This window comes from Diceros bicornis, chromosome 17 (genome assembly GCF_020826845.1).
Source record: "Diceros bicornis minor isolate mBicDic1 chromosome 17, mDicBic1.mat.cur, whole genome shotgun sequence".
Classification (NCBI taxonomy): Eukaryota; Metazoa; Chordata; class Mammalia; order Perissodactyla; family Rhinocerotidae; genus Diceros; species Diceros bicornis.
The window spans coordinates 44,817,643-44,845,223 of record NC_080756.1 but is presented as its reverse complement, the minus strand read 5'-3'; the positions used below and the strand labels follow the sequence as shown (position 1 = coordinate 44,845,223).

At 34.0% G+C, this 27,581-nt stretch overlaps 1 protein-coding gene across 2 annotated transcripts in view; it reads right to left on the bottom strand.

Annotated features, from left to right (window-relative positions):
- Positions 1–2,142: 2,142 nt before the first annotated feature.
- Positions 2,143–27,581, bottom strand: part of LMO3 (LIM domain only 3) — a 54,697-nt gene continuing 29,258 nt past the window's right edge. Inside the window, exons 3-5 of one of the 2 annotated variants that reach the window (XM_058558692.1) lie at positions 13,966–14,091; positions 4,933–5,029; positions 2,143–2,366 (exon numbers count right to left, since the gene is read on the bottom strand). In XM_058558692.1, the coding sequence (XP_058414675.1) occupies positions 2,361–2,366; positions 4,933–5,029; positions 13,966–14,091 (229 nt within the window). In that variant the 3' untranslated portion in view covers positions 2,143–2,360. Of the gene's footprint in view, positions 2,367–4,611; positions 5,030–13,965; positions 14,092–27,581 lie in introns of those variants that run through there. The other variant, XM_058558691.1, reaches the window with a different exon arrangement.

Below are 27,581 nucleotides of genomic sequence, written 5' to 3'. Positions count from 1 at the left end.
TCTCTTGCTCCCATTTTTCTTTGTACTGTGTCCATTAAATTTGGTATGGTTAACAGCAACCACCTTGCCAAAAGAGCCAAAACATTCTGTAATCAGCTCTGTTATACCAATTTCATGAGTATTCAGCCCCTCAGCCCAGAATACCAATTGTTTAAAAAGTGCAATGAATTCCAATTCACTTTTGATTGCAATGATCTGAACCAAACATGAAACCTAGTTGATCCAAGATGATTTGGGCTTTACAACTTTGTGCATTACATGATCTGCACACTCAAAACAGGAGTATCTTTGAATTTGACATATTTTCCTTTTCAGAAAACAGAATTCTTTTAATTAAAAACATTTTTAAAAATTTCAGTATGTGCAATTGTTAACACCTGCTATGTGTTACCAACAGATGTTTCGTACTTACCTAAGGGAACTGTTATAATTATTCTATAAGCTTATTGGCATGGCATTTACCAAGACAGTTTGGAAACTTTAGTTGGTGACTTTGTAACTAATTTTTGATATTTCTTTCAATCTCTTCCCCTCTTGCTGTCAGTCCCCATACACCCTCTCCAACTGAGCCCACCAAAAGCAAAAATGTCCTTTTTCATAAATAAAAAACAGTTTTTTGTAAATAAAAAACAAACCAGTCATGCAGATTTTAATATTTGTGAAAAGTTACTCAAATTATGTGCATTCTAAAGCATTATAAGATTTACTTTTAAGTGTTTTAGCAGCTAATCCTTATAATAGTCAACATGGAAGTCTTACATCTTAATTATAAATGTAAAAGTAGACCTTTTAGAAAGATAATACCCTTCTAATAGCTTGGCTTCAAAGGAAACTAAAAATGAGAGTTTTCTTTATTTTTCTGACCATTTATAAGGTCTTATAAGCAGTAGACTTCCTGAATTCTTTATTTAGGATACTAATCACATAACTACCTACAGGCACGTGTTAAATATGAAACTGGTTTTAGCCAAATGACGGGCCAATTGCAAGCGATGAATATAACCGCTGTTTCCACAGAGCTCTATTGTAATCATAGCGATCTGAGGGTGACTCATTAATTAATTGATATTCTTTTTTATTATATGCTATTGAGTTAATGAGTAATTTGTGTGAGATAATTCTCTGAACACGTTGATTACTTGAGATATTTTCTGATGCTTTCATACCAATGACATGCTGAATAGGTAGAACATATTTGCTTGTATGCTCATCATTAGTAGGTTTGAGATGAGGACAAACCAGTGCAAAGACACCTTAATGTTATCTGATGTAGGAAGTATCCTAAGTCTCCCTGATAGGAGACCAAGTGCTCAGGACAAGGCTTGTCACATAGTAGGTACTCAATAAATGTCAACTGAAATAATGCTATATTCAAGCTTTGCTTTCTATGACCTTAAATTGCATTAAAACCACATTTAGGAAATACCTATAATGGTGTTTTAAGAAAAAGTAATAATCAAAAGGCTTTTGCTAAAATTGTATTCTGCACTAATGGCCAATTGCAATAAACACGCAGATTGGTTTTGCAACTTACTGAAGTGCACACCAAACATGTTTGGACTCTATCATTTCTATGAAATTGTTTAAGTGACTATTTGGAGAGTGGTTTGCCTAAAGTGAGAGTTAAAAGGAAACCACCTGTATATGGTATGTTTTACTACAGATATAATTTTAAGCACCCTGTTTCAGTCAAGGCACAGTATCTCTTCCTTGAAAATGTAGCATCTAGTTGAGTGTTTTAATTCATTATACAGGAAATAGGAAATTGGAAATTTAGTCTGACAACAGCAACACAGTTGCTTTCAGAAAGATCACTTAAAATTTGTATAAATGTACAAAATTACACCCAGCAATCGCTACCTTCATTTTTGACAGTTTTATTTTCCCCACAAAAGTAAATAGCAGTAAACTACTTCACTCAGAGATCCTAAATAGAACATTTGGAGAGCGCATTTGAGATCCTTTATCTATGCTTATTCCAATTTACCTCTTGAAAGTAAATGTTCTTACACATTTTTTCCTTTTTGTGGACTTAACATGTTTTCTAGATATCATCTTGGATTTTGCCAATTAAGCGCAATCAAATAGTGTAATACCCCTTTTATTAAAAACATAAATCCGAATATAAAAAATGAATGAAAGAATCCAGCAGATATTTATTAAGCAAGATGAAAGTGAAATTACAAACACAGGTCAGCTTTTAAACTCAGCCAGCACTCTGGTGGAGTGGAGGTGACTGGTCCTTCATCAGAGGCAGCCTATATGAGATGCATGTCAGGAAGGGAGCTTTCGCTGCGGGAGAAATCAAAGCTCCGTCAGAGGTGTCCTATTGGAGGCATCTGATAACAAGCTAAGGGACGTCAGGGCTACACAACACAAAGAGGAAAGTTGACAACAATTCAGGGACTTGGAGTAGTCAAGACAATTAGCTTAGTACTTCAGGTCAAAAATGCTACTATTTATGGGCAATTAGCTGTAAAATGGCCTATTTCTGTCTTGTTTCACCATTTCATGGAGATTAAAGATAATCTAAGGAGATTAAGGCCTTAATCTTTAATCCAGGTGAGTAATTTTGTTTGTAGTAAAAAGCAGAATTAATTCCCAAAGGATGAAGCAAAAGAAAAGACAGGAAAAACCTTGTTTGGTTTTTGGGTGGCAAGGAGAGTTGAACAGCTTCAAGAAGCTGAGAGAAGTTTGTTCCCAATTTACAAGTATTTTGACATATTGATAAACATATGCAAAACATAGATTTTTTTAAATCTAAAAAAGATCATTTGAAGAAATACTGACAATTAAAATTTTACAACCACATGAATTTCGAACAACTCTTAATGGGGACTAACAGGGCTGCTTTACGAAAACCACTTCTCACATAATCCCCCCCTCCCATTTGTTTTGTTTTGTTTTTTTGGTTTTGGCTATGCGTGTCTTTTCAACAATTATAAGGCTCTAAGGCTAAAATAATAGTTATTTTGTGGGCTCCAAATAGCTATTTCTGAAATTCTTTTTTCGGTATGTCTCAAATTTGGGGGACATGTGACTTAAACACTCTTAACCATGAAGCATTTGTAAAAATACATATCATTCACTTTTCACACAACCATTTTCTTAAAAATGAGAAGCAATATCCAGATTCACATGCATGTTCCTAATAAAGCTTTGTTTTAAAACAACTCAAATCCACACCAGCATTATTTTCAGCTTAATATTTTGGCCCCAAACCAAGAATTCAGGTATCACATTTAATTTTCATCTGCAATGCATATATTGGCAGGACAAATATGTATGCAAATAACGTTGGGAATTATTGTCTCCTATACAAGCGATCAAGAGAAAGTAAGCAAAAAGTAAACCCACAGCACTAAATTTACTCCAGTAAAAATATGCTTCATTGTGCCTGTGTGGAATTAGCTTTGTTGAAAAGTAGTTCTATTAACAGGGGGCAGAGGCAAAGAAGCAGAGTGTGAGCAACGCAGAAGGGATCATAGTCTCATTTTTATTTCCTTAATTGTAATTTAAATAATCAATCTCCATAATTTCTGTTTCTAGAAAGCTTTCTTCTTTATCAGCCATCATGTAGGTAAAGGAATAATTTTTCACCTTTAAAAAATGGAATGACAGATTTCAGCCTAAGTGTGATATATTCTGAGTGGGTAATTACTTAAAGAAAGCAATGAAGAGTCAGACACGTCAAACTTTTAAAGTGTTCACTTTTGAACATTGAAATAAGTGGCAAGTAAATACAGAAAAATATATAATCACTAGTTCTCAGCTTTTTATCAATCCCTTTGTTTCTCTTCTTCTAGAAGATTCTGTGAGCACTATGTTGCTCTGATCAAAAGTAACCTCACTACTCAAATATCAGCTTCAATATGTATTATCATGGTTTCAGTAGACTCGCACTCAAATCCTTTTAGTGCCCAAAATTTATCAAGCCATAAAGTTATTAAACCCTTAGCTCTTATGGAGAGAGCTGGGCAAAATTTGCAGAAGAAATTTAATTTACCATTTTAAAATTACCTCATAATTGTGGTAACACTTTTTTAAAGTAACCCTTTGGAAAAATCTTACATGATACCCAAAGGCACTAGTTCATATAAGGGGTGAATGGCTGAAAAAAATAAATCAAAGCCATTGTATAGGTAAAGAGCACAAAACAAGGATATTAAAAGGATAACTGTTAAGCTTTAAAGTTATTCTAAAAATGGCACTTTTCATGTTGGTATAAAATGAAAGTGCTTTAAGATGAAATTTTGATGCATTTTTTTAAAGCTGATCTTTAACCCCCTGAAAATAGGGGGCTATAATGAGAACACTGATAGACTCTAAATCATAGTGTCAATTATAGTGGATGTTGCTAAAATGCTTCTGTGTGTTTTTATTTTTTAGTATTTTTAATGTTGATAGACTTGCTTTATCTATATGTGTATCATTAGTGAGATTTGCTCTTCAATTCTTTACTAGAAAGTTACAGCTCATTTAAAATAGCTGGTAGATACAGAAAGCATAAATATACAGTAAGTTTAAACACTGATTGTACTAAATGCAACAATACAAAGAAGCAAACAGAACACAAATGGTAACACAATAAAACTGTATTACATTTGTGCTTCAAATATTACAATACATTATATACAATAGTCCAAAATAAACATCTCATGCCAAGTGACACAAAAACGAATAGCAAGCAAAAAAATCCAGCAATATGTACATTACTTTTTTCTTTAATAATAAACATTCAACTCTGAACTGGGGCAATTTCACTACAGAGAGATGCAGTCCGCCTTTTATTCCGTATAACCATCCTGCTTTCCTATATCTACGCTATTCAGTAGGTTCCTGTGTCAATTCTTATATATATGTGGAGCAAAAAAGATAAAAGAATGCAGTGCTTTGTATTCTTAATGGGGTGATGTTGATAGATCAGCGAACCTGGGGTGCATAACCTTCTTTCATTAAACCCTCCTCGTAGTCCGTCTGGCAAAGGATCATGTTATTCTTTAGGAAAAATTTGTCTCCAACACAAAATCTGAAAATATTTTAGAAAAGAAAATCTGTTAAGATCATTTCACTCAGATCTAAAGATTTGAAGATTTCTTTTCTTAATAATAATTTTGCATGGTAATTCCCTGAATTTAAAAGCTTAGCTTAGCAAGTTGCCTTTATTGTCCAAATTAAACCATTTAGATTATTTAATGAACTAGTGCACATAAAATTTGAATCCCACCTTTATATATAAAAGTCATAGGAACATAGAGGAAAACACCTAGGGCAGCAGGTGGTGTTTTTTTTGTTTTGTTTTGTTTTGTTTTTTTACCACATTGGAAAGAAAAAAGAACTGATCTATATTTACACTCATTAAAATAAAAGAAAGAATCATAATAAGACTTCACTGTAGCGATTATGGAGGATTTCATCAATGACCATTTACCTACTTTATAAAAAAAGGAAAAGGCATTAAAATGAATCCAATGATTAGAATTCATTTTAAAGCTTCCCATTTAAAACTTCCTTTTACTCTCTGTTATTAAAATGTGATTAAATTCTAGTAATTTGGAAGTGATTGTTCTAAAGTAAAGTTGTTTTAGCATCCAACTCTGATGCTGGGCCATATTCCTTTGTTTGTAGCAAGTTCACCAACTATGAAATGGTAAATGTCATTTCTTAGTGCACTTCCAATTAAACCAAAGGGAATAACCTGAATAAACTTCTTAATATTGATGTGATAAATAAACTAGTTTCAAGTAGCTAATTATGTATTTTATTCTATAAAGCATTGTTTAATGTGCAAGATTGTAATGTTTTAAATAAATGCTCTTTTTGTATAATTTCCCAGTGGCGATGCTTTGGACACAATTAAGGTCAGAAATAAATGCTTGTGCTGTTTCCAGTACATTTAACAATAAAGTAACTCTGGGGAGATCTGTATATATTTTTAATTGTAACAATTTAACCTTCAAACAGCAGCGTCTGGTCAAGTTGACCCAGTAAAACTACTTGTAATTATACAAGTTGACCTCACTGACCTCTGATAGTGGTCTCTCTTTATCAGATAGTCAATTTCGAATGATGTTCAAGCAGAAATCTTAGTGGATAGATTAAATTGTGTCGTGAAAGCCACCCTTTAATGTTTTGTGAAGTTGAAGGTTTAAATGAGGAGCACTTGGACTGATTTACATTTGCAAAGGTTGGAATGCTAGACAAACAGTAAACCTATTTATTTTCCAACTGGGTAGCTTTGGACATTTATCCTTATTCTAGCTAAGTAGATAGAGGGGAAAATAGTGTAATAAAAAAAGTGGATTGAAAAGAATTAGCTTTCCTCTTAAAGGAAAATTGGTCTGTTTATTTGTGGAATTTACTTTTTTTCCCTAGGATTACTGCCTGCTGATGATGTTGATTGAAAGTACAGACTATGTGCTGATCTTGAAATCCTGGCATCTAGGGTCAAGCTATTGGATACAAAAAAACATTCAAGTTTGGTCTTTAAATTTATCTTCTTTTTATTAGTTGAAAACTATGAACTTTAAATATTGTGCTTAAAAAGTGGTGTTTGAATAAACCAGCATTTGTAGATTATCCTGATCACTAAGATATGTTGAATAAAAGGAAATATTTCTTTCGTTGGACAGGCCTAAGTAGCCAAATTAGATACTTATCTTTTATGTGAGATTTTATAAAATAGCATGTAGAATACATTTGATTACTGTTCAAAACAAATATGTTCAAAATTTTCCACTTACATTACCGTTGAAATTAATTTGAACTAATAAGCTAATAATAAAATATCACATCAAAAATAAATAAATTCAATAAAACACTCTTGTGTTCCAGCTGATGCTACTGAATCTTTTTTTTTCTACAAACCAACTAAACTGGAAATACTCTTTCAACTCTATATTGTTTAAAATTTGGCTTTAAATTTTTAACAAGCCCTCAAATTCTATTAGCTATCAAATAAAAAGATGTTTTTTCTGTCATGTCATTTTTACCTTCAGAGGCCTTGAAACTTAGATAATTTTTATTTGTAGATTAATAAATCTAGGGTTGTTATAGTGAGAAAAGCACTGAACCAAGAGCCTGGGGATCTAGTTCTGAGCCGTGCCACTATCACCTGCCCAATGCAAGATAGAGGACATTTCATACTTTCTCTGAGTCAGTTCTCTGTGTGGAAGATAAAACAGCCACATCACTGGATTGTAGGGATGTTAAAATGAGAAGTATATGAAAGGCAGAGAGGCATATTGCAATGAATGGGGTTAAAATCCCAACCTTCCATTTATGATATTGAAGATGAAACCAGTGTTTCTTATTTGTAATATCAGTAACATTTGTAAGTCTGTGGAACTGTAAAGCCTTACCTCAATATTTGGAATACCGATAATTAAAATAGCCACCTTCTATATAGCCACCATGTGCTAACTAAGCATGTACATACATGATCACATTTATTCCTTACATCTGACCAAGAAGGTAGATGTTATCATTGTCTTTTTCAGATGAAAAACCTAAGGCTTCCTACTAGAAGTTGAAAAACCTGCCCAAGGTTCCACAGCTAGGATGTATATGAAGGGGAAGGAAAGGGACCAGATCTCTTTGGCTTCAAGACTCATGCTTTTACCTGGAGGCAGAAAAGCATGTAGGCTAAGAAGTTAAAGAGTTTTTTGTATTACTATTATTCCTTTGCATAATTTTTTTTTGGGGGGGGGGAAGGGTGAAGAAGATTGGCCCTGTGCCAATCTTACCTCTATTTTGTATATGGGTCACTGCCACAGCATGGCTTGGTGAGTGGTGTAGGTCTGCGCCCAGGATCCGAACCTGTGAACCTGGGTAGCCAAAGTGGAGCGTGCTGAACTTAACTACTACGCCACTGGGCTGGCCCCTCTTTTGCATAATTTTTAAAAAGTCTGCCTACCATTTAATGAGATGTTGTTAACATAAATAGAATTCATCTAAAGTAACCCTATCTGAAATAGTTTGTTACTAATGTGTTGCCAACTGGATAAAGTACATTTGATGTACACTTCAATTTATACTTAAAGGTTAAGATGAAACAGAACATGAGTGAGGGATGTCACACTTACACATATAACTCAAACAAAGCAGGCTTGAAAGCTATGGTTAAGAGTGGATTATGACTGGTATGCAATTAGGATTGGTACTCTCCTTTAAAATGTTCCATATATAACATGAAGAAATTAGAGAAACAGCAATGCAGATATTAGGTGCTTAACAAAATAATCTATAATTGTGATTTTGTAAGAAAGGCTAATTTCCAATGTTATATAACCAGCTCCTTAGGAGATTTAGCATTTGCAGAAAAAATATTATACAAGCAGTGCTGGCCAGAGGATGCTGTAAGTATATTAATAGCTCTGGCTAAAATTCCAGAAAATAAACTGATAATCTTCCTTGTAATCTAATTCTAATTGCTTGTGGTATAGTCAGTTCAATTAATTTTGCCTTCATTTAAACAAATATGTTAAGGAATAAAAAGATGCCCAATCAGATTATTAAACCATCTAATCTTGATGTTTTAGAATAATAGATTTAATTTCCAGATATTCTGGAGTGATTCTAGTTGAATTCATATGGTCTTAGAGACTTGAAAAGTACAGAAAATAAGTATAATTAATAAATTATCCCTATAAAGTATGGGACTCAGAGTAGGTTTGAGCAGGTTATCAAAACCTCTGTTAAGAAGCCTCCATTTGTAACATCCTTCCAAAGAAATGAAAATATTAACTTAGTCATCTTCTTTCCCTAACGTTAGTGACTGTCAATTAGAATTAATTTCCATCTCCACAACATTTTAAAAAGAAGGGAGATCCAACCTGTATTTCCAATGTGTCTACTTTCCTATTTAGCATCCTCAGTTACTAAAAGATGGATATTTTGATACTTTTCTTTCTTTGCAGTAAGAAGTGCAGGTTATATACTCATTGTCCCACCACTATACACTTGTGAACAAATTTACTGTCTTTTCCCAATGACAGCCTAGTTGTCATTACACACTTTATTCTTAACAGTCTTTTCTGGACCAAGTTACACTACACACATCCCGAATGCAGCTATAAATTATTCAAAGTCTACCTTACTTTGACTCCACTATATCTACTCACATTTATATCCACTTAGAAAATAAAATACACTTCTTGAAACAGGCCAGTGTCCTCATACTGGCCCTGTGTCCAGAGACTAAAACCAGAGTGCCTGGGTTCAAATCTTGAGTCCACCATTTTCTAACTGGGTAATCTTGAGCAAGTTACTTCAATTTTCTCTACTTCAGTTTCCTCTCTGTAAATGAGGCTAATAATAGTACCTACTTATGAGTTATTTTGAGTATTAAATGAGTTAGTACATGTAAAACAGAATAGTGTCTGGCATATGATCAGCACTATATAAGAATTTGCTGTCATTATTACTTGCTAATAATAATGTTTTCACCTTTGCATAAGGTGTTCCCTAGCCAGCGATATTTCTCTCTTTTTTCCATCTACTTAAATTCTAAAAATTCTTTAGTTTCTATTCCCTCCATCAATACTCCCTGGCCATGTCAACTCATTCTGATCTTTCCCAAAGCACTTATTTATTTGTGTATCATTTACTTCGGCATTTCAGATTTTCCCCTGAATGTGTAACAGGTTTCCCAGTCTGGACAGCAGTGTTGAGGCAGATGACCATGAGTTATATTTCTTTTGAACCCTTTAAAAGACCACCATAAATCGTACTCCTACTTGAGGTGGGTAGTCAATAAATACTGGTTAAGCTAGATTTATTCCAGAAGCAAATAGCTTTAAATAACAAAAGTATTATAGACGGAATAATTTAAATTTGCTTTCATTTTGACTTGTATTCATTGACTTCTTACCTTTACAATTCATCTCCTGCTCCTCACTCCATTCCCCACTCCTCCATATCCCAACCAAGATCCATCTAATCTCCGAGCACACTGAGCTACTTTTTATTTCGTGAACACATTAAATGCTTTCACACCTCCATGCCTTGCATTCTGCTCCATCTGTCTGGAAATCCCTTTTCTCACTGCTCCCTGGCTTCCCCATCTTCCCCACCCCCCACCAGACACACTTCCTATATCCCAACCAGTCCTAGGGAGTTCTTTTTTAACACCCAGCACATCAACCCTTTGATGCTTCCCTAGGACTTCAAAAGAATGGACCTCTCTTCCCTTGGTATAGATCTCTGTTTAGCATCGATTACACTCATCTGTGAGTCTTTGATGTCCTGTCTCTCTCGTAGCTCCGAATAAGTCTAAAGAGAGAAACTGGATTGCATTCACCTCTGTTTCCAGAGCCTAGCACAGTGCTTTTATTCTTTAGTGTTATACAATTCTACATATTCGAGGCAATTTCATTACCAAAAAGCATGTTTTTTCCTTTACTTATAAAACTATCATTTAGATTTATGGAATTTTCTAATGAGCAGAGGTTCATTCACCCTTAAGAAATTAACCTATTACACAGAATTTTCCTATTCTGGAATGAGTTTCAAGTTATTATATAAGAGGCTCATAATAACCTTCCTCTGGTCCTTTTAAAAAAGAGAAACTTTTAGATTTTTAATAGAGGATTCACATTTTTAGCCGTACCCCTCGAAAAAGGGCAGAGAGGGTATGTACAAGGGACAACCAATCCTGAAAGGTTATTATTACCATTTTTTTAAAATATTCAGAAATGCTTTAGATGTTAATGATATTTTGATTTGAAAGTTCAGATGAAATGACTGCTAAATAAAATTCATAATTATTTATCATACCACAATTTCAGATGTCAATAAAGTTTGCTTAGGAGAAAGTGCCTATAAATTATCTATTTGCCTTGTGTTTCACTTGAAAAGGGGCGATACTATGACAATGATTTGACTACTGAAAGTATAGGCTCATGTGGCATATGGCTTTATTGGAGAGGATTTCCCAAGAAAACATCAGAGTAAAAGGAGAATCTCCTATATTGAAAACCTTCTGTATTCAGAGTAACAAAATTTGTCTGCTTTGCTTGACTGATGAAGATTAGCTGACTTCTTGCATTAAAGAAGTTTGTCTTGTAGGGGCTGAAGTGACAAGACAATAACTAAGTGCTAATTGTGCATAACCAGCACTAAAGATATGCAGTCCCATTATGGCAAGTAATAAATGAAGCAAGCACAGAAATATATTAGGTACTCTAATAATGATACTAGAATAGTATTTTGCAGCAATAAGAATGTGAACAGTTTTAGAGTCAAAATTTAGGAGTGTTTGTCTTACTGGACTGAGTTCTACTGAGGAGATAGACTTAATTGTGAATGCAACTTTTTATTTCAATGGTGAAATAAAAATGATATATGATTTGTAAATAGCATTAACAACCTACAATTACTTTGCATCATAATAGAATTTAGGCTGGGTTTAGCCCTTGAAAGATGTTTTAATTTTCTGTGTAGAACATGGATAATAGAGGTAAGCCTGCCTTAATAGAAATATGGTCAAAGAGTATAAACAGGCAGTTCCCTAAAAGAAGAAATATCAAAGGGCCACTAGTAATCAAATAAATGCTAATTAAAAATGATAATGAGATATATCTTCCATCCCTCAAGGTGACAAGGATTTCTCTTTAAATAATAATTCCCAGTGTTAGAGCAAATGTGAGGGAATGCATAGTTTTTATATTTCTGGTGTGAGAATAATTGGTATAACTTTCCTGGAGAGTATTTTGGCAAAATATAACATAAGCCTTTAAACTGTTATATACTTTGCCCAATTAATTATTCTCCTGTAAATTTATCTTGACACCTATTTGAGTATTTGTTTATAAAGTCCACATTATACTGATGATATTGGTATTATAAAAACTTGAAGAAGTAACCTACACATCTGATGACATAAGACTGATTTAATATATGAAGCTCTATCCATAAAACTGAACACAAGAAAGCTTAAAATATCTTAAAAGAATTTTTAAAGACAAATAAAAAGGCATACTATATTAAAAGTTCAAATATCAAACATTAAGATTCTTTTCTGTGACTTTTCTTTAAGCTGCTTAAATATGGGCATAAAATAAATTATATGCTATATATCATTGGTCATATATGCATAGAAAAATGTATGGTTAGCTATACACCAAAATATTAAAATATTTTCTTTTAGATTAGTGAGCCATGAGACAATGTTATTCTCTATCCCTTTCGATTTTCTAAATTTTTTACTATGAATACGCAACTTTTGATAAGTAGAAAAGCAGTAAATGTTATTGCATAAAGATAACGCTGTTGTTAGTAAATGCTATCAGTGGATCAATGTGACAAGCAAACAGAAGTATTCTAAATTTACTGCTAATACATCTTTAAAATATACATATACACATGCATATAATTGTGTCTGTATGGATGTGTGGATATTTGTGTTTGTGTATCCACAGCCTTACAATAAACAACATGTGCATTTGCCAATTTATTTTTGGCTAAATGTCACCATGGACTGAATTAACCTACTCTGGTTCCAAGCATCTATTGGGAAGACTCAAGATGCTGTAAGATGACTTCTTGAATTATTTCCTGGGTAAATTATATATTGCAAGATATATTGGGCCACATTCTGAACATCTACTTTTAGCAGGAGACATTATTGGGATATATATCTTGTGTAAAAACTAAGTTAGTGGAATATTATATGGTAAAAGTAAATTATAAAGACCAAGGTCCAAGAACTAAGTTTTGAGAAACCGTTGTGCTCCTGGTACTTATAAATTATTTCACTTAATTTTCAAAATCTGCAAGATAGGCATTAGTGTCTCCATTTTAAGGGTATGGAAACCAAACTCAGAGAGATTAAGTAACATACTCAAGATCACACACCTAATATATGTTGGGATTGGAATTTGAATCTAGCTCTCACTGTAACATCATTCTTTCTACTGCTCAACAAAGCCTTATGAGAAGATACTGCACTGAACAGTAAAACAGGGCAAATTACATTGACTGAGTACTGGACACCACTAATATTTACTGAGTATATGCTATGTTCAGGTGTTTTCACACTTGCACTGAATTTATTTTCATTCAAATCCATCAAGTGTACTAATTTTTGAAAGTATTTTTAATGATATGTACATTTTAATATTCTAACATCCTCTGCATTTATCGCATAAAATAGGTATCATAGTATCTAGTTCCCACTAGAAATAAAAGTTATAATTTTCAATAAGGAAAAGTGGGGGGAAGTCATAAGACTTTGAGATGAAAGAGTTCTCTGAGATTAACTAATCCAGCTCCCTTACATTATAAATAAGAATCCTGGGGTCCAGAAAACTAAAATGGTTGGTTTATGGTCACACATCTTGTTAGGGGCAGAGTCCAGACCAGAATTTACTTTCTAGATTCCCTGTGCAATACTCTTTCCATTCTCCAATGCTGCCTCTCCAATGCTGCTAATTGTTTAATTATTAGCTATATTCAGCCTCGTTCCCAAAAAGATTTGAAACCACTTAACAAGTACATATAAAACAAGGTTAAAATCCAAGATAAGAAATCAAGAGATAGGGCAACTATAAATATGAAAAATGAAATGAATACACACTACTAGCCACAAATTTCTGTATATTTTCCTCAGTACAAACTGGTTTGCTCACAGAAGTAGTATAAAAAGTAAAGATATTTTAAACCCACTTTTGTAAACAATTAAGAAAAGAACGAATCAACTTTTAGAAGACTAAAAAGTTGATAGAAGTTTTCACTTCCTATCACATCCTGTTATATGATGCATTTCTTTCAGGTAGAAGCGTAGTTTTAAGACCTTTCTCCTCCTCAGTGGTTTGTTTCTGGCACTGAAAGAATGGTTGCAGGAAACAAAAATGCTGAGACTAATGGCTTTAAGTAACGTGTACTAACATAATTCCCACCTATTAAATAAATAGTCAGCAAAGAAAGGTTTATCATTTTTCAGAATCCAGAAGGAAATCTGCTCACCTCTGATTACAAAGCTGACATGCAAAGCAGTCCAGGTGGTAAACATTGTCCTTGGCTCGCATCACCATCTCAAAGGCAGGGATGAGCTTACTACAGGCAGCGCAGTTTCCCGTTACACCGAAGAGCCTACAACAATAAACATTTTTTTCAAAGTCTTACAGGGAAATCTAGGATGGTGACTAGAGAAGACACTATTAACACCCTGCAAAGCGATCAATACACAACACCTTATGATGTACACAAGTGGGTTTTATTCTAGGTGTATACACAAATGTTCTTCAGTGATACATACTCAGTTGACATTTCTTGATGAAAATTCCATCTTGTTTGAGAAGAAAAGGAAAAGACAAATACATTAGAAGCTTACATAACCACACACAAACAGAATTCAACAGGAGTGAATTCACGGCAAAAAATCTTCTACTTGTTAGAATATGCAGTAAATATAAAAGCAATGTAACTTTGCTATTAATGCCACATATTAAACATTTTAGTTGGAAAAGAAACCCATTTGAATGACTCGATATTTTTTGGCATCTAGTTACTAAAAGGTTTGCCATTATTATTAAAAGAACATTTATGAACAAGCCATTTAAATAGTCAAAAAACATCAGAGGCGCATGTACCTTATGGCCCTATACCATAGTTATAGCTATGATTATATTATTCAGGTAGCACATTAAAGTAAATGAGGCTGTAAACTATATATAGCTAGACCACGAGTTGAAATATAATATACTGTAAGAACCACTGGAATTGTCTGGAAGTAAGGTATTTAAAAAAAAATCCTATTTGCTGTAGCTTCCTGAAAATAGTTATTGTAATGACCTAAAAAATAGTACAAAGTAAAATATAGTTGTATTTTCTCTATAGTTGCATAATGGGAGGAAATAAAATATTTTATCCATTTGCACTGGCAATATTTAAACCAAGTTTCTTTAAAGTTGTTAATGGTGGTGAAGAGTTATTATAAATAATATTCTGCACATAATAGTTAATGCACTTTTTAACTAGGAAGCAAACTAGACGAAAAACACCACATCTGCCAGTTTTCTTTTTTCTCCAGCATCAGGCTGACAGGAGAAAAATATAATGGCTCTCATGGGAAAGACCAAATTAAAAGCACTTCTAAACTAATGAATTCAAAGGTGCTATGGAGAAAACTCATTTTAGTTATGAGAATGTACTTTAAAAAATCTTAGCCTTTCATTTTATTGAATTTAAGGATTATGCACAAATATGCTGAAGTTTCTCTTATTACTTTCTATACCCTCCAAAGACAGGTCTGTGCTTAGGGCATGCATATTCATTTTCAAGTTTACAACTATTTCGTCTTACCAGGCTAATGACGATCGTTGGAAAGAGTTGCGAGAACGGCTTCTAAGTGTTAGCAAAACGTGTAATAAATGTTTGTGCTTACATTTTTTTAAATTGTCTCTTGCAGAACAGAAGCGCCTTGAGGGTAGAAACTGTAAATGCTTTTCAAACAGTTTGCTAGCATAATCTATGCACTTGATAAAAAGTAAGCAAGGTCTATAATCAAGAAGACTGAATTCAAAATTGTTCGACACATTTTCCTGAAAGAATTTTTAAAATGTTTGCATATGCTTATTTTAAGGAATATAACTCTAATAACCTTTGCCTTCTCACTTCACAATCCCTATTTTTGGCAATAATTTTTCTTTAAAAGAAACTTCATTGAAAATGTTATGTCTTGCATCTCCTACTGGCATCATCAAGAATGAAACTATCACAAATGAAAGCTTTCATCCCATTCTTTTGTCAGCTGAATTTTTTTGTTTCTTCTAACATTTCACATTTACTTTTCATGGGACTTCACCCGATCTATCCGGGAATCACATCACTTACATGTGCCATTTGTTTCTTCCGTTCTTTCACTATTATTTTTGAGAAATAAGAAAATCTTAAAAGTTCTTTATTCCATGAATATAGATGCACTTGTGGAAATGTGGTTCAGAGGAGAGAAAGCAGTTTTTAAGAACTACTCAGTTTGCTTATACCTAATAAACATACACACAATGCCATTTTGAAATTCTGGACATAGTTTTCCCCCAATTTCAATTGCTCTCACTAGCTGAGCATTTATCAGCTACCTGATTAGAATTTGTTTCCACACAAACCATTGATCATCAGCCTATTACTAGGCAAATGACAGTTAATTACCCACTACATTAACCACTGGGACCTGAGACCTGCTTCTGCTGCCATCAGTCAACATGATAAATGTGGCAAGTTCAGTAATGCATGGCCAGCCCTGAGCTGCCTGCTATACTGTGAACAACCCTCAATCTCACTTCCAGGCCCAGGAAAATCTATGGCAATCTGCATAATTACAAGCTCTGGGTTAATAACAGACAAATGATTTGTTGCATCTAAACAAAGTCCTTGGAATGGTCCCGGTCTCTGGTGGCTGCCCGTACAGCAGGCTGCCACTAGTGTACTTTCCACTACAATGTGCACAAAACAGTTCTCTGACGTTCTAGCCTTCCAATTTGTTGCCCTCCAATTTATGGATTCTGCATATGTGATTTTTAATCATTAAAGGACTCTTGAAGCAATATTATCTTAATTATTCTCTGCTGTAACCAGGGAATTAGGCTTCAGATAAAATTTTCTTCTTCCACGCACTTTCCCTGCCTCGCTGGAGGCTCCATCGGTTTCCATCTAGACCTGGACTCTGAAATCCTAATGATGAATTATTGCCCCTTTTCCTAAGAGGGTGAACCTTACAAGGGAACATTTTACTGAACTGTCAGCTCACAGACTGAGTGCGGAGATGCGGAAATCTGATCTAATTTACTGCAAAACGATGCATTTGTTAGACTTTTTCCTCAGTTTTGTCCAAGGATCAAGAGATCATTCTGTAGCCACATTCATGCGCTCCCTTTTCTCAGTGGGACAAACCCCAGATTCTTGGGGAAAGGAAACAAAGTCCTATTTTACAAAATGGGGTTTTCGAAATACAGAATGTTTTCTTTTGGTTTTCAAACATGGCATTTGGATTCTCAGGTAAAAAGAATTTATATACATATCAATTAAGCTTAAGGCTTGCCTAGTCCTCATTTGTAAGATTTTTTTCAGATACGCCTAGGAAATATTCAAGAATAGTCTCTTAATTATCCAATTCATTTGGACTATTCATAATCCTGGAAATTCTTGTAACCCCTTCCTCTCCATTCTTTACTCCCAGACTCATTTACAAGGATGTTAATACTGATCTTCTTTTCCGTTTAAGCTAGAGATCTCTGTAATCTCTTGTTTATAGTCCTTATACAATCTCATCGTCACATAAGAGGAGGGCCTAAGCGCACTTCATAAGTGGTACATTGAGACAGGCAAAACTTTATCTGAAAAAAGGAATCATTGTGAAATTTTACTCTAAATTAATCATAGAGTACCAGCTCATAAATTTATGGTAAGGAAAAAACTAAGGTCATTGATCCATTTTGCTCATCTTACAATGTTTTACAGATTATGAAAGCACGGCAGGGGTTAATTTGCCAATTTATGGGCTAGATTGTTCCCTCCCATTTATTCTCATAATAGGCTTTAAGCAATATGACCTTTTTCTTGTTTCTGACACTACCAAATGTAGACTTACAACATAGAAAGTGACAACTATCATCTATACAATATAAGTGCGTATTACAACTTGCAGGAATCCCAAAGGATGTTTCCGTCCCTTTTCCATTCCATTTGCACTTTCACTGCCTGGTATTGACCATCTAAACACAGACACAGAGATAAAAACCAAACAGACAACTTTCTTATGGGTAAGAACTCAGCCTATCTGTATGCTGTATAACACCTCCCACACAATAGTGAGCATGCATAGAAAAATAGCTAATAATTTTGGTGTATGGCTGGCATAGCAAAAAATAAGACAATATACATTTATGTTTTTTAAAGGTACCTAGAAAATTTTGCATTTTTACTAAATGTTCTATAGCTTTTGCAACATATTCATAAATCAGGTAAATTCTGTATAGGTTAGTATGTATCCATTATTAAAGTTCCTGGGGGTGGAGGTAGGGAAAAACTCAAGACATATAATCATTTAACATAGCAATAATGAATATGGTTTACTACAGGCATCGGGGGTAAAATGAGTGTTCATTGTATTAGTGTCTTTTATTTCACAGCACCAGATGTTTCTATAGATTTTTTTACCAGGTCAGCGGCTCAAGTCACTAAATCAAACTCCCCCAAGCCAATGGAAAGCATAATATTTGACTCAAATTAATTATATGGGGAAAAATGCATAAATAAATATCACTGCAGTAAACCTTAATTCTGAACAAATTTCAAGTATTCTCTTCTAGTATTCAGGCAATCCTCATTTGAAGACTTGAATACACATAAATTCAACAGAAAATATTTTTTAAAATATTGAGGATAAGATTTAGTTTAGTTACACCACATAGAAAACCCTCTCTCTGCAGAATAACTAGAGATGAACAGAGAAAGGAAAGTTTAGTTTTCTAAGGATATGAAATTGTAATCAATTGAAAACATCTTTAACTTTTGACTGCTGGATGGTGAAGTTTTATTGAATATGTCATGTGGGAAGGAATGGAACATTTTCACAGATTGAGAAGGGCAATTGCTTTTTTGTCTATTACAAATATACTTCTCATCTCCTTTTCTATTTCACTTTTTAAACTAAAGAATGTAGAGATAGAAAATGAAAACACTTTAAACATTCAATTCTTTCGTTTTAAATGTAAAAAGCTCACCCATTACAAGGCTGAAGAGAGGTGAACCTATTGTTCTCTCTCCTGTCGGGTCTTAGCATGCACTCCACTGTCATAGAGATAAAGATATTGTGGGAGTTAAAGATGAAAAAAAGGGAACACTGAACATTTGAAATTGTACAAGGGAACATATAAAGAATGTTTAACGTTGGTTTGAACTAAGCTTCTAACGATTACACTGTTAGGCTTAGCACATATTTTTAGTCTACATTTGTGTACATAGATGACTTTGAATTTTTCTAAAGTTAAGCTAAAAAAGCTTAAAAAGTTGACCATATTTTAAAGGAACTTGATGCATCTCCAGTTTAAAGGAATCTTATAGGTTATTTCTTTCATGATTACTTTTATTTTATGAAATCAACTCTAATTTAGCTTACTAAGTTCAGCCTTTGTATATTTTTCAACATATACAGATCATGCCAAACAGAAACATAAAAGCCATTTGCTGAAAGTAAAGTTTAATATATATATTAATATATACACGTATAGTATACATGTATATTCTCTCTATATATGTACATGCATATATACACATATATATGTGTATATTCTCTCTCTAAGATCTTATATATATAAGATAGGTAAGATATAGATCTCACATGTAAGATCTCTCTATATATAGAGAGATATCTCGAAATAGATAGATATGTACATAGAGAGACAATACACACACACACACTCACTCACTCACAAGGTAGGCAGATACTACATGGAAGGAAAGGGTGAGCAGAAAAATTAAGTAAAACTTACTAAGTGCCTATAATTTCAGTAAAAAACTACCAAAGGCAGATGCTATATAGTTGCATATATGTCAAAATATACAACTTGCTACCTGAAATCCCAGAGATAGGTTATGATACAGACAGACAGCTCAGGTTCAATGAACCCTTTTTAATGAAAGTGCAAGGTACTTAGGGATGTTAAGATGACTATTTCTGGGTGTGTGCTGTCAAGGAGCTGGTGAGAAGGACAATACAAGGGCAGAAGGTGAGCAGTGCTAGGCAATAAAGGGAGGATGGCATGCCCCTTGGTAGGCCTGTGCTGCAGTACCAGGGAAGACAGGAAGCAGGACTTGAATGACAAATTGTACTTCAAAAGGTAGAGAACGGGTGGGAGCTGAAAGACGAGCCTCTCAGGCTGATGTCAGAGGGTAAGCAGAAGCCTGCAGATGGCCAAGATCAGGGTTTATTTAAGGAATCTTTAAAAAATGGCAAATATGATAGTGGTCTGTTAGGCTGAGGCTAGTCAAGTAGGAAGAGAAGCCTAGACAGCCCGGATGGGTGACTCTGGCCTGGATGACTAGGGCTTCATGTTTGGTGCAGTAGCATTTTAAGAGTATCCTAGAAAGTGTCCCTCTCCCATGCGCAGGCATAACTCGACTCTTCCTTGAATCAGACAGAATAGCCCTAGGCAGCGTGAGCTTGGGTGTTCACACCCAACCCAGAGGGCTAATTCCTAAGCATCTGCCAACCACCAGTTGGACTTACTGAGTATCAGCTCATGATCCAACCCATTGAAGCAAAATGGTGGGGATAATAAAATTATGGGTAAAATTATCCCTGAACAGGAAGCGAGAAAATTCAACTTTTTGGTTTTTGGAATTCTTGTGATCTATACTTAGTACTACATTGGGAACAACAGACAACTGAAAAGGAATGCTAAAAATGAAGACAGATTTTGGTGGAAGCCATTGTCATCTGTCTCTCTGGGTCTTACATTTTAGGTAAAGGAAAGACTAAGGAAATATTCTAGGAAGATTTTATTTCCCACTAAAAACTATACTTGACTTATAGGAATCTATCATTCCAGAAGAACCAAGTCTAGCTCCATGAATGATTGGTCAGGTATCCCTGCCCTAAACAGTCACAGAATCTACTCCCATTTGGAGACTGTGATTCAAAATAGGTTGCTTTAGACTTGAGATAGTCCAGGAAAACAAAACAAAAGAGTAATACCCCAGTACGGATCTTTTATTTCACCATAGAGCTGGTTCCTTCCCCACCTCCAATCAACTCAGAAGCCAAGCTCACTACACTTTCACTGACTGTTGATAGCTGTGCTGACCAAAATGGTAACCACTAGCCACATGTGGCTACTGACACTTGACATGTGGCTAATTCATATCAAGATATGCTCTAAGTGTGACATACACACCAGATTTCAAAGCTTAGCACAGAAAAGTAAAATATTTCATGAATAATTTTTAAAATATTGATTACATATTGAAATGATAATCTTTTGAATCCATTTTGTTAAATAAAATATGTTTTTAATATTAATTTCACCTGTAAAAAATCTTTCCTTTTAATGGGGCTAGTAAAAAATTTAAAATTAATAATGTGGATCACATTATATTTCTATTGGACAGTGTTGGTCTATAGCCTCAGCTTTCCTTATACCCCCAGATATACAAGGCTTATAACATTTAAACAAATGGAGATCTAGAGTTTTCTAATTGAAATGATCTTAGAAATCTCTCTTCAAGGGTTCTATGCCTATAGATAGAAAAAAGTAAAGGCCAGAGTTATTTTATTCTAACTTAACTTAAAACTACTGTGTTAATAGTGTCAATCATTATAGCGCACCCATAATCTGAAACAGATGACAATGTCCCACCCATTTTTCCAGTTTTAAGCTTATTCAGTGTTAACTCCTTTCTAAGCTTACCACTTTCTGCTCCATGAAGGCAGCCCCAGAATAATATGCAAAGAAAAATGGGCTGATACTTGGGCTACAAAGGGCAGGAAACACCCCATGTCTACATACAGAAGCTTACACCATTATTCAGTATCAGAGCTAGCATGATAACCTAACCCTCCTTATCCAAATCTGGTCCTTTCTCTCATTATATTTCTCTGTTTTACCCTGTAAAAATGGGGCAAGAAAGAGTTGTAATGGACAAAAGTCTCTAGGTTGCGGACCTGACAGAGGGCTGATTTACTTAGAATCATCATCTCTCCCCACACTTGACTCAGTGAAAAGCTGCAAACAGTGTTTAATTACTATACGTTCACTTTCAACAAATAACTGTCAATTTCTCCTCAACCCCATTGTCCGAAGCCTTATGAGCAGGTGTTACTGCTATTTATGATCAGCACAGCAACCTACTGGGAGGAGCGATTCAGAGGAAAGTAAAATTGAATATTGTTCCTTCAACATATGATGAGGAGAATACTTCTGGGCAAATATGGCAATTGTACCAACATTTCATAGAATCATAAAAACCTAGTCCTTAAAAGAATATTCTGTAGCTAGAACAAAGGAAATGTATCAAGCTTGCTATTTGTTGTTGTGCTATTTAAAAGACAAGATTTTTCAAATTTTTAGATATAGTTATGGAAAGGCCTAGAATAATAAGAGGCAGAAAAAACAAGGAATGGTAAAACAAAGGATAACATATATGGCCTACAACTAGGAATAAATTTTTTTAAATAATAGAAGTGGATATTTCATCTAATCACTATAGCATCTCTGCTCTAATTTAAAGTTTTTAATGAAGCAGAAGACACATCAGTTACAATTACAAGAGCATAAAAATCCATGACTATTTTTACAGATATTGTAGGCAATTTAGTTACTATATATCTCTCCCTTGATACAACTGAAGAAGTTGTTGGTAGAGTAAAATAAATTATGCACTGGTTTTAGTACCGTACAAGAAATGCTAATGGGAATATGCTATATACAATTTTATTACAAAAGTTTTTAAGAATTTCTTAAAAGTGATAATCTGTTCTGAGTTTCAAAAAGCTTTGTTTACTTAAAATTGTACAGGTCTTTCAAGGTGGAAATTTTTTAAGTAAATGATATTTTCCTAAAACTCAACATTAAAGTCATGATATCTTTACAGACTTCTTAGAGGCCCATAATTACCTTCTCTTTTATCTTTCTTTTTCTCACTTTTCTTTGCATACACTATATATAAAAGTGAACAAGAAAGCAAGTGGAGAGGTATCTTATTTGAAAATCTTATTTTTACCCATCTCATAACTAATAAACTTGAAGTACTGAAATGTTTCAACAGAAAAGAAAAATAAAGAGGATGAAAAGAAGCATTTACAGGAAGGTGATGAAGGTCATTTTGTAAACAATTATTTGAGAACTAATCATGAGAAAGACCTTTTCTTTGATCTTTTTCAAATAAGTCACTTAATATTTTCACATGTCAATTTCACTGTATTTCCAAGTGCTACTCACTCATTCATTCAGGCACTAACCAAGACTCACGAAGGCTCCACTGGGAAACACTGACTCGATGATTATGATGGTGTAATCGGAACTGCAATGCAAAACTCATTTGTTCTGATGTAAAGTGTATCTTTCATATCCAGAGATTATGAGTTACTGACAGTAATTGCTCAATCATTTATAAAAAGTAAACAAATCACTTACCTAGAATAGGTAAGGCATTTATTTATTCTTGCAACTAGCCAGTAAAATTTAGACAAACATTTCTTCTAGGATTAATTATTATGACTTACTTCAAAGAAAAAGTACTTTGTAGGAGAATAGTGACAACCTCTTATCTACAAATTAGTTTCAAATTTAATTTAAATCTTTTACCTTTCTTCTTTGAAGAAACAACCTAATTACAATATTTTCTTTTACGGTAAATAGCAGGATTTGGGACATCATGTAATTTATTTTTTAAGTTAAATTTACCAAAGAAACGAAGTACAGAAAATATTATCACAGATATTCACCTTGTTTTTAACTGAGGATATTTTGTTATGGAGACATCAGAGTATCTACCCTAGTTCTGATTTCTATTAACATAATCACCGAAGGTGCATGGATTATATCTTATTTGTTCTCTTTTTAAAAAGTATTTTCTGCAAAGCAAATTTAACATCTGACATCATTTACTTCTTTAGGATTTTAATGGACAATTGTTCTTAAATTCTTATAAGAAAGTACCCTCAAAACTATCATTTAAAAAAATCCTGTGTGGGTCAACTATCTGTAAAAACAACGGGATTCACATGTCGTAATTTGCCTGGGACGAACCTGTATATACACCTGTGGCCCAGTCTGATTACTAGCAGTGCTCTCTTTATCAAGTGTCTTGGGTTGGATAGAAATTACATGGCAACTCTAATAACAGCCAAAGATCAATTTGAATTTAGAGGTTTCAAATTTTCTGTTCCTCAGTTCCATTTTTGACCCAAATAGGCAGATTGAACTAAATACTCTTCAAGGGGTTTTGCATAATTTTAAAATTCTGTGATTCTTCATTCTAGTTGAAGTATAACTAGATGATTGAGGTATAAGCTAATTTGGAGAATTTGACTTTTAGTTGTCAGACTAAATTTGTACCATTCTCTTAAAACCCAGTTAAAAAGGAAAGTATACAACTTTTACTCAATGTGGGTTAGTATTCAAAAAAATATTTATGTATGTATATATATATGAGAATATATATATATATTATATATATTCAAATTGAATTTTTAATTCGAGAATCCTTTAAAGGATTTTTGAATTGCCTTAAAGTAGGATTTAGAAGAATTAGCGCAATAAATCCATGAAAATAATTATTTGTAGGATTAGACGAGTTGCTTTTTGGAATAAGAAATCAACAAAAGGAGACTCAAAAAGAGAAAACAGTTTTATGGAAGGAAGAGGTATAATTCTTTAGTATTAATTCGTCTAAGCTTCATGTTTTCCATAATAAATTAACACAATACTCAACACAATATTACAGTGGAGAAATATAGTCTAATTTTTGTGCAGTAAAACTATACAGAAAAGAATTACAATAAAACCTATAGGTTATATTTTTGGATATACACATACAATATCATTCATAAATTTACACGATGTTTTCTGCATAGTTTTTAAAGCATTTTCTTTTGTAAAATGCTATTTCCATAGCACTGAGTTTAAGTAAAGACTTTGTTTTTGGAATGTGCATGTATTTTCTTTATAAAAAGATAGAGCTACTGAAGTATTTCCTTTGTTGTGTCACCTTTAGGACTTATTATTTGAAGTACTTCTTAGAAATTGCTATGCCACAGTGTCCAGAATTTTAACTATTTCTTAAACACTAAAACTGGATGTTAAATCCTTCATAAATAGAAAGCGTATTTATAGGGGTGTGTAACATCAATATATCTCCAACTTCCAATTTATAAAATACACTGAGTTAAGTCTAGAATCATCCATTTATTATTAACCATATAAAGCTCTGCTCATTCTCAATAAAGTAAATATTTTTGTTAAGAATCTAGGCAAACCACTTGGGGAAAACCTGTTTGTGGAATATGTTAGAATAATTTGCTCTAAGCATATTATATTAAGGCAGAATCTACTAAAATATTTGATATAAATTCATTCATCCAATTTCTAATGTGCAATAATACCAAGTGGATATGAAAATAGGTTATCAAAATAGGAAATTACAAATATGAAACCTATAATGATTGAAAATAGAGATATTTTCTAAGTAATTAGCACATTTCTCAAAGTACTTTTCTGTGCTTTTATTATGTGTTTTCATATCCAGATACATTTTATGAAGGAAAAAATTATGCTTGAAATTTTAATTTTTTCTAATAAAGTTGAAAATAAGTCATTTAGTCAAATCATAGAGAGGGAAAAACCATATTAATCAAATATATTTCAATGTGTATTCATAAATGTCTATTACATACACCTCACATTAACATATATTACCCACGTAAATATTATTTGGGGTTAAGAGAAAAAATATTGAATAAGGCACGAACAATTTAAAATCATTAGTGAACAAAGTCAGACAGTAGAAAGAAAGATTTTGAACTCAGACATATTGAATATAGAGAAACGAGGTATTGGAATCATTTGACAGCTGATATTTTCTAGTAACCAGGGGCTCTGAAAAGACAACTTAAAAGATGTTTGAACGTGTGCGTGCGCTTCTTTCTATGTGCTTATGTGTCCACATGTATAAATAAAGTACTAACCTACTAGTTATCTCTTTTTACTCTCAGCCTGTCAAAAAAACCTGTCAGCTGCAAAGGCGATAAGGGGGGCAGTTTAAAGAAGATACTGGAGTCTTAAGCTTCTTAATGTGCCAAGAATCAATCCCATGAAAGCCAGCAACTTGAAAAAGGGTTATATGTATTTAGGAAAGCTCTCAGGCTCCCTTCCCGCTCTGCTCCAGCTGGAGCCAGTGTTCAAGTTTTCTCACCCTAACGACCCCTGAAGCAGCCCTGAGGGATTGCAAAACAAGGCCGTTACACAAGGCAGCTTGCTAATTGAGAAGTTGATCGGGGGTAGAGAAATCCTGCTTTACCACGTTAAGTGTCGAAATCAAGCATGACTAGATTGACGTCGCCAAATCACCGTCTGGAGGCCACTCCACGCCAGGAGCAGCAGGGCTGTTCACACCTGATGGGCCCTCACTCTATCTCCATCAAGTCCCATTAAGAAAGGAATGTATTACGGAACTGGAGCCCGAGCCTAATTGCTGCTTCTCCGCTTCCCCCAAGTCACAAACGTGCCCACGTGGGGCACGGGCAGCTTACCTGTTCCTTTTGGAAAACCAGCCTTCCTCCACCCGCTGTGCCGATTTTCACTATTATAAAAACGTTACCACCACCAAACCCCAGAATGAGCTAGAGGAAGACAGCAAGGTTAGAAATTTTGTATTACATATCTCAATCACACTGATTTAAATTACAGAAACCGTGGCCCTTGAACAGTGTATAAACGATTTCTCTTTAAAGCTTGCTTTCTTTTTTTTTAATGAAGTTGCAGATTCACGATGTCTGATCAATGAAAATGGATAGTGATTTAGACGCCTTGCGGTGTGTGGAAGAGAGGACAGACCTTCTGCTTTTGAACTTGGAATCCCCAGTCAGGGATTTGCTGCTCTCCAACCTCAAATCTCCCCTGACAGATGGCATAATAGATATTCCCGACAGCCCGGATTGGCAGGCTGATATCACTTGATATTTTTTCCTACACTCTCTTTCTAAGAGGCTCAAAGCACTTCAACAATGTGTTTTAGGTGTGTGTGGGGAGGGGGGGACCTGAATTAGAAACTTCCCTCCCTAATTTCCACCACTTTCTAATTTTAAATCTCAGTTTTCTTACTGAGACAATGGATTTAATTCCTGTCTGTCCTCTATTATCTACAGGACACACAGGGAAATAAATCGCTTGTTTTCAATTGTAAAGTGTTTTGTTTTTTTTTTTGGCCATTAGAAAAGAAATCTTATATAAATTTATAATAGAAAAATTAATCTTTACCATGCTTATTGGGAGATGGAAGGTAGCAGCCATTCTATAGGTGGGGAAACTGAGGCACAGAGGTAATGGTGACTCACCTCAGATCTTACAGTCAATTAGTAGCAGTGATGGAAACCCGGAGTCTATGTTTTTTTATACCCAGACTGGTGTTCACTCCCTATCAGATTTCCTCTCTTGCCCTTAATCCAAGTATGATGGATACGATAGTGTGATAAACTGGTACCAAAGAGAAACAAACACAGAACACACAAGGGAAAAGATATTTTCTTACCTAGCAAAAGATGATGGGGCAAGCCATAGTCTTATATAACCCAGCACTGACTTCCAAGTTATAATCTACACTTAATATATTGATGTCTGTCATGTTTTATAAAAAACTCAACATTCTCTTTTGGAGCTCAAAATTAATAAATAAATCCACAAGAATAAAACATCACTAAAATTGAGGCTTTACTTATTTTAGAAAACACAAGCATAAGATCAATTTCCACACACTAAAGGTAATACTGTCTACAAAGCATTTTTAATGGAAAAAGCAACTAAAAGACTAAGTCCTCTCTGATAATTATACCTCAGCAAATTAGACAAATCAGTCAAAAGATTTTC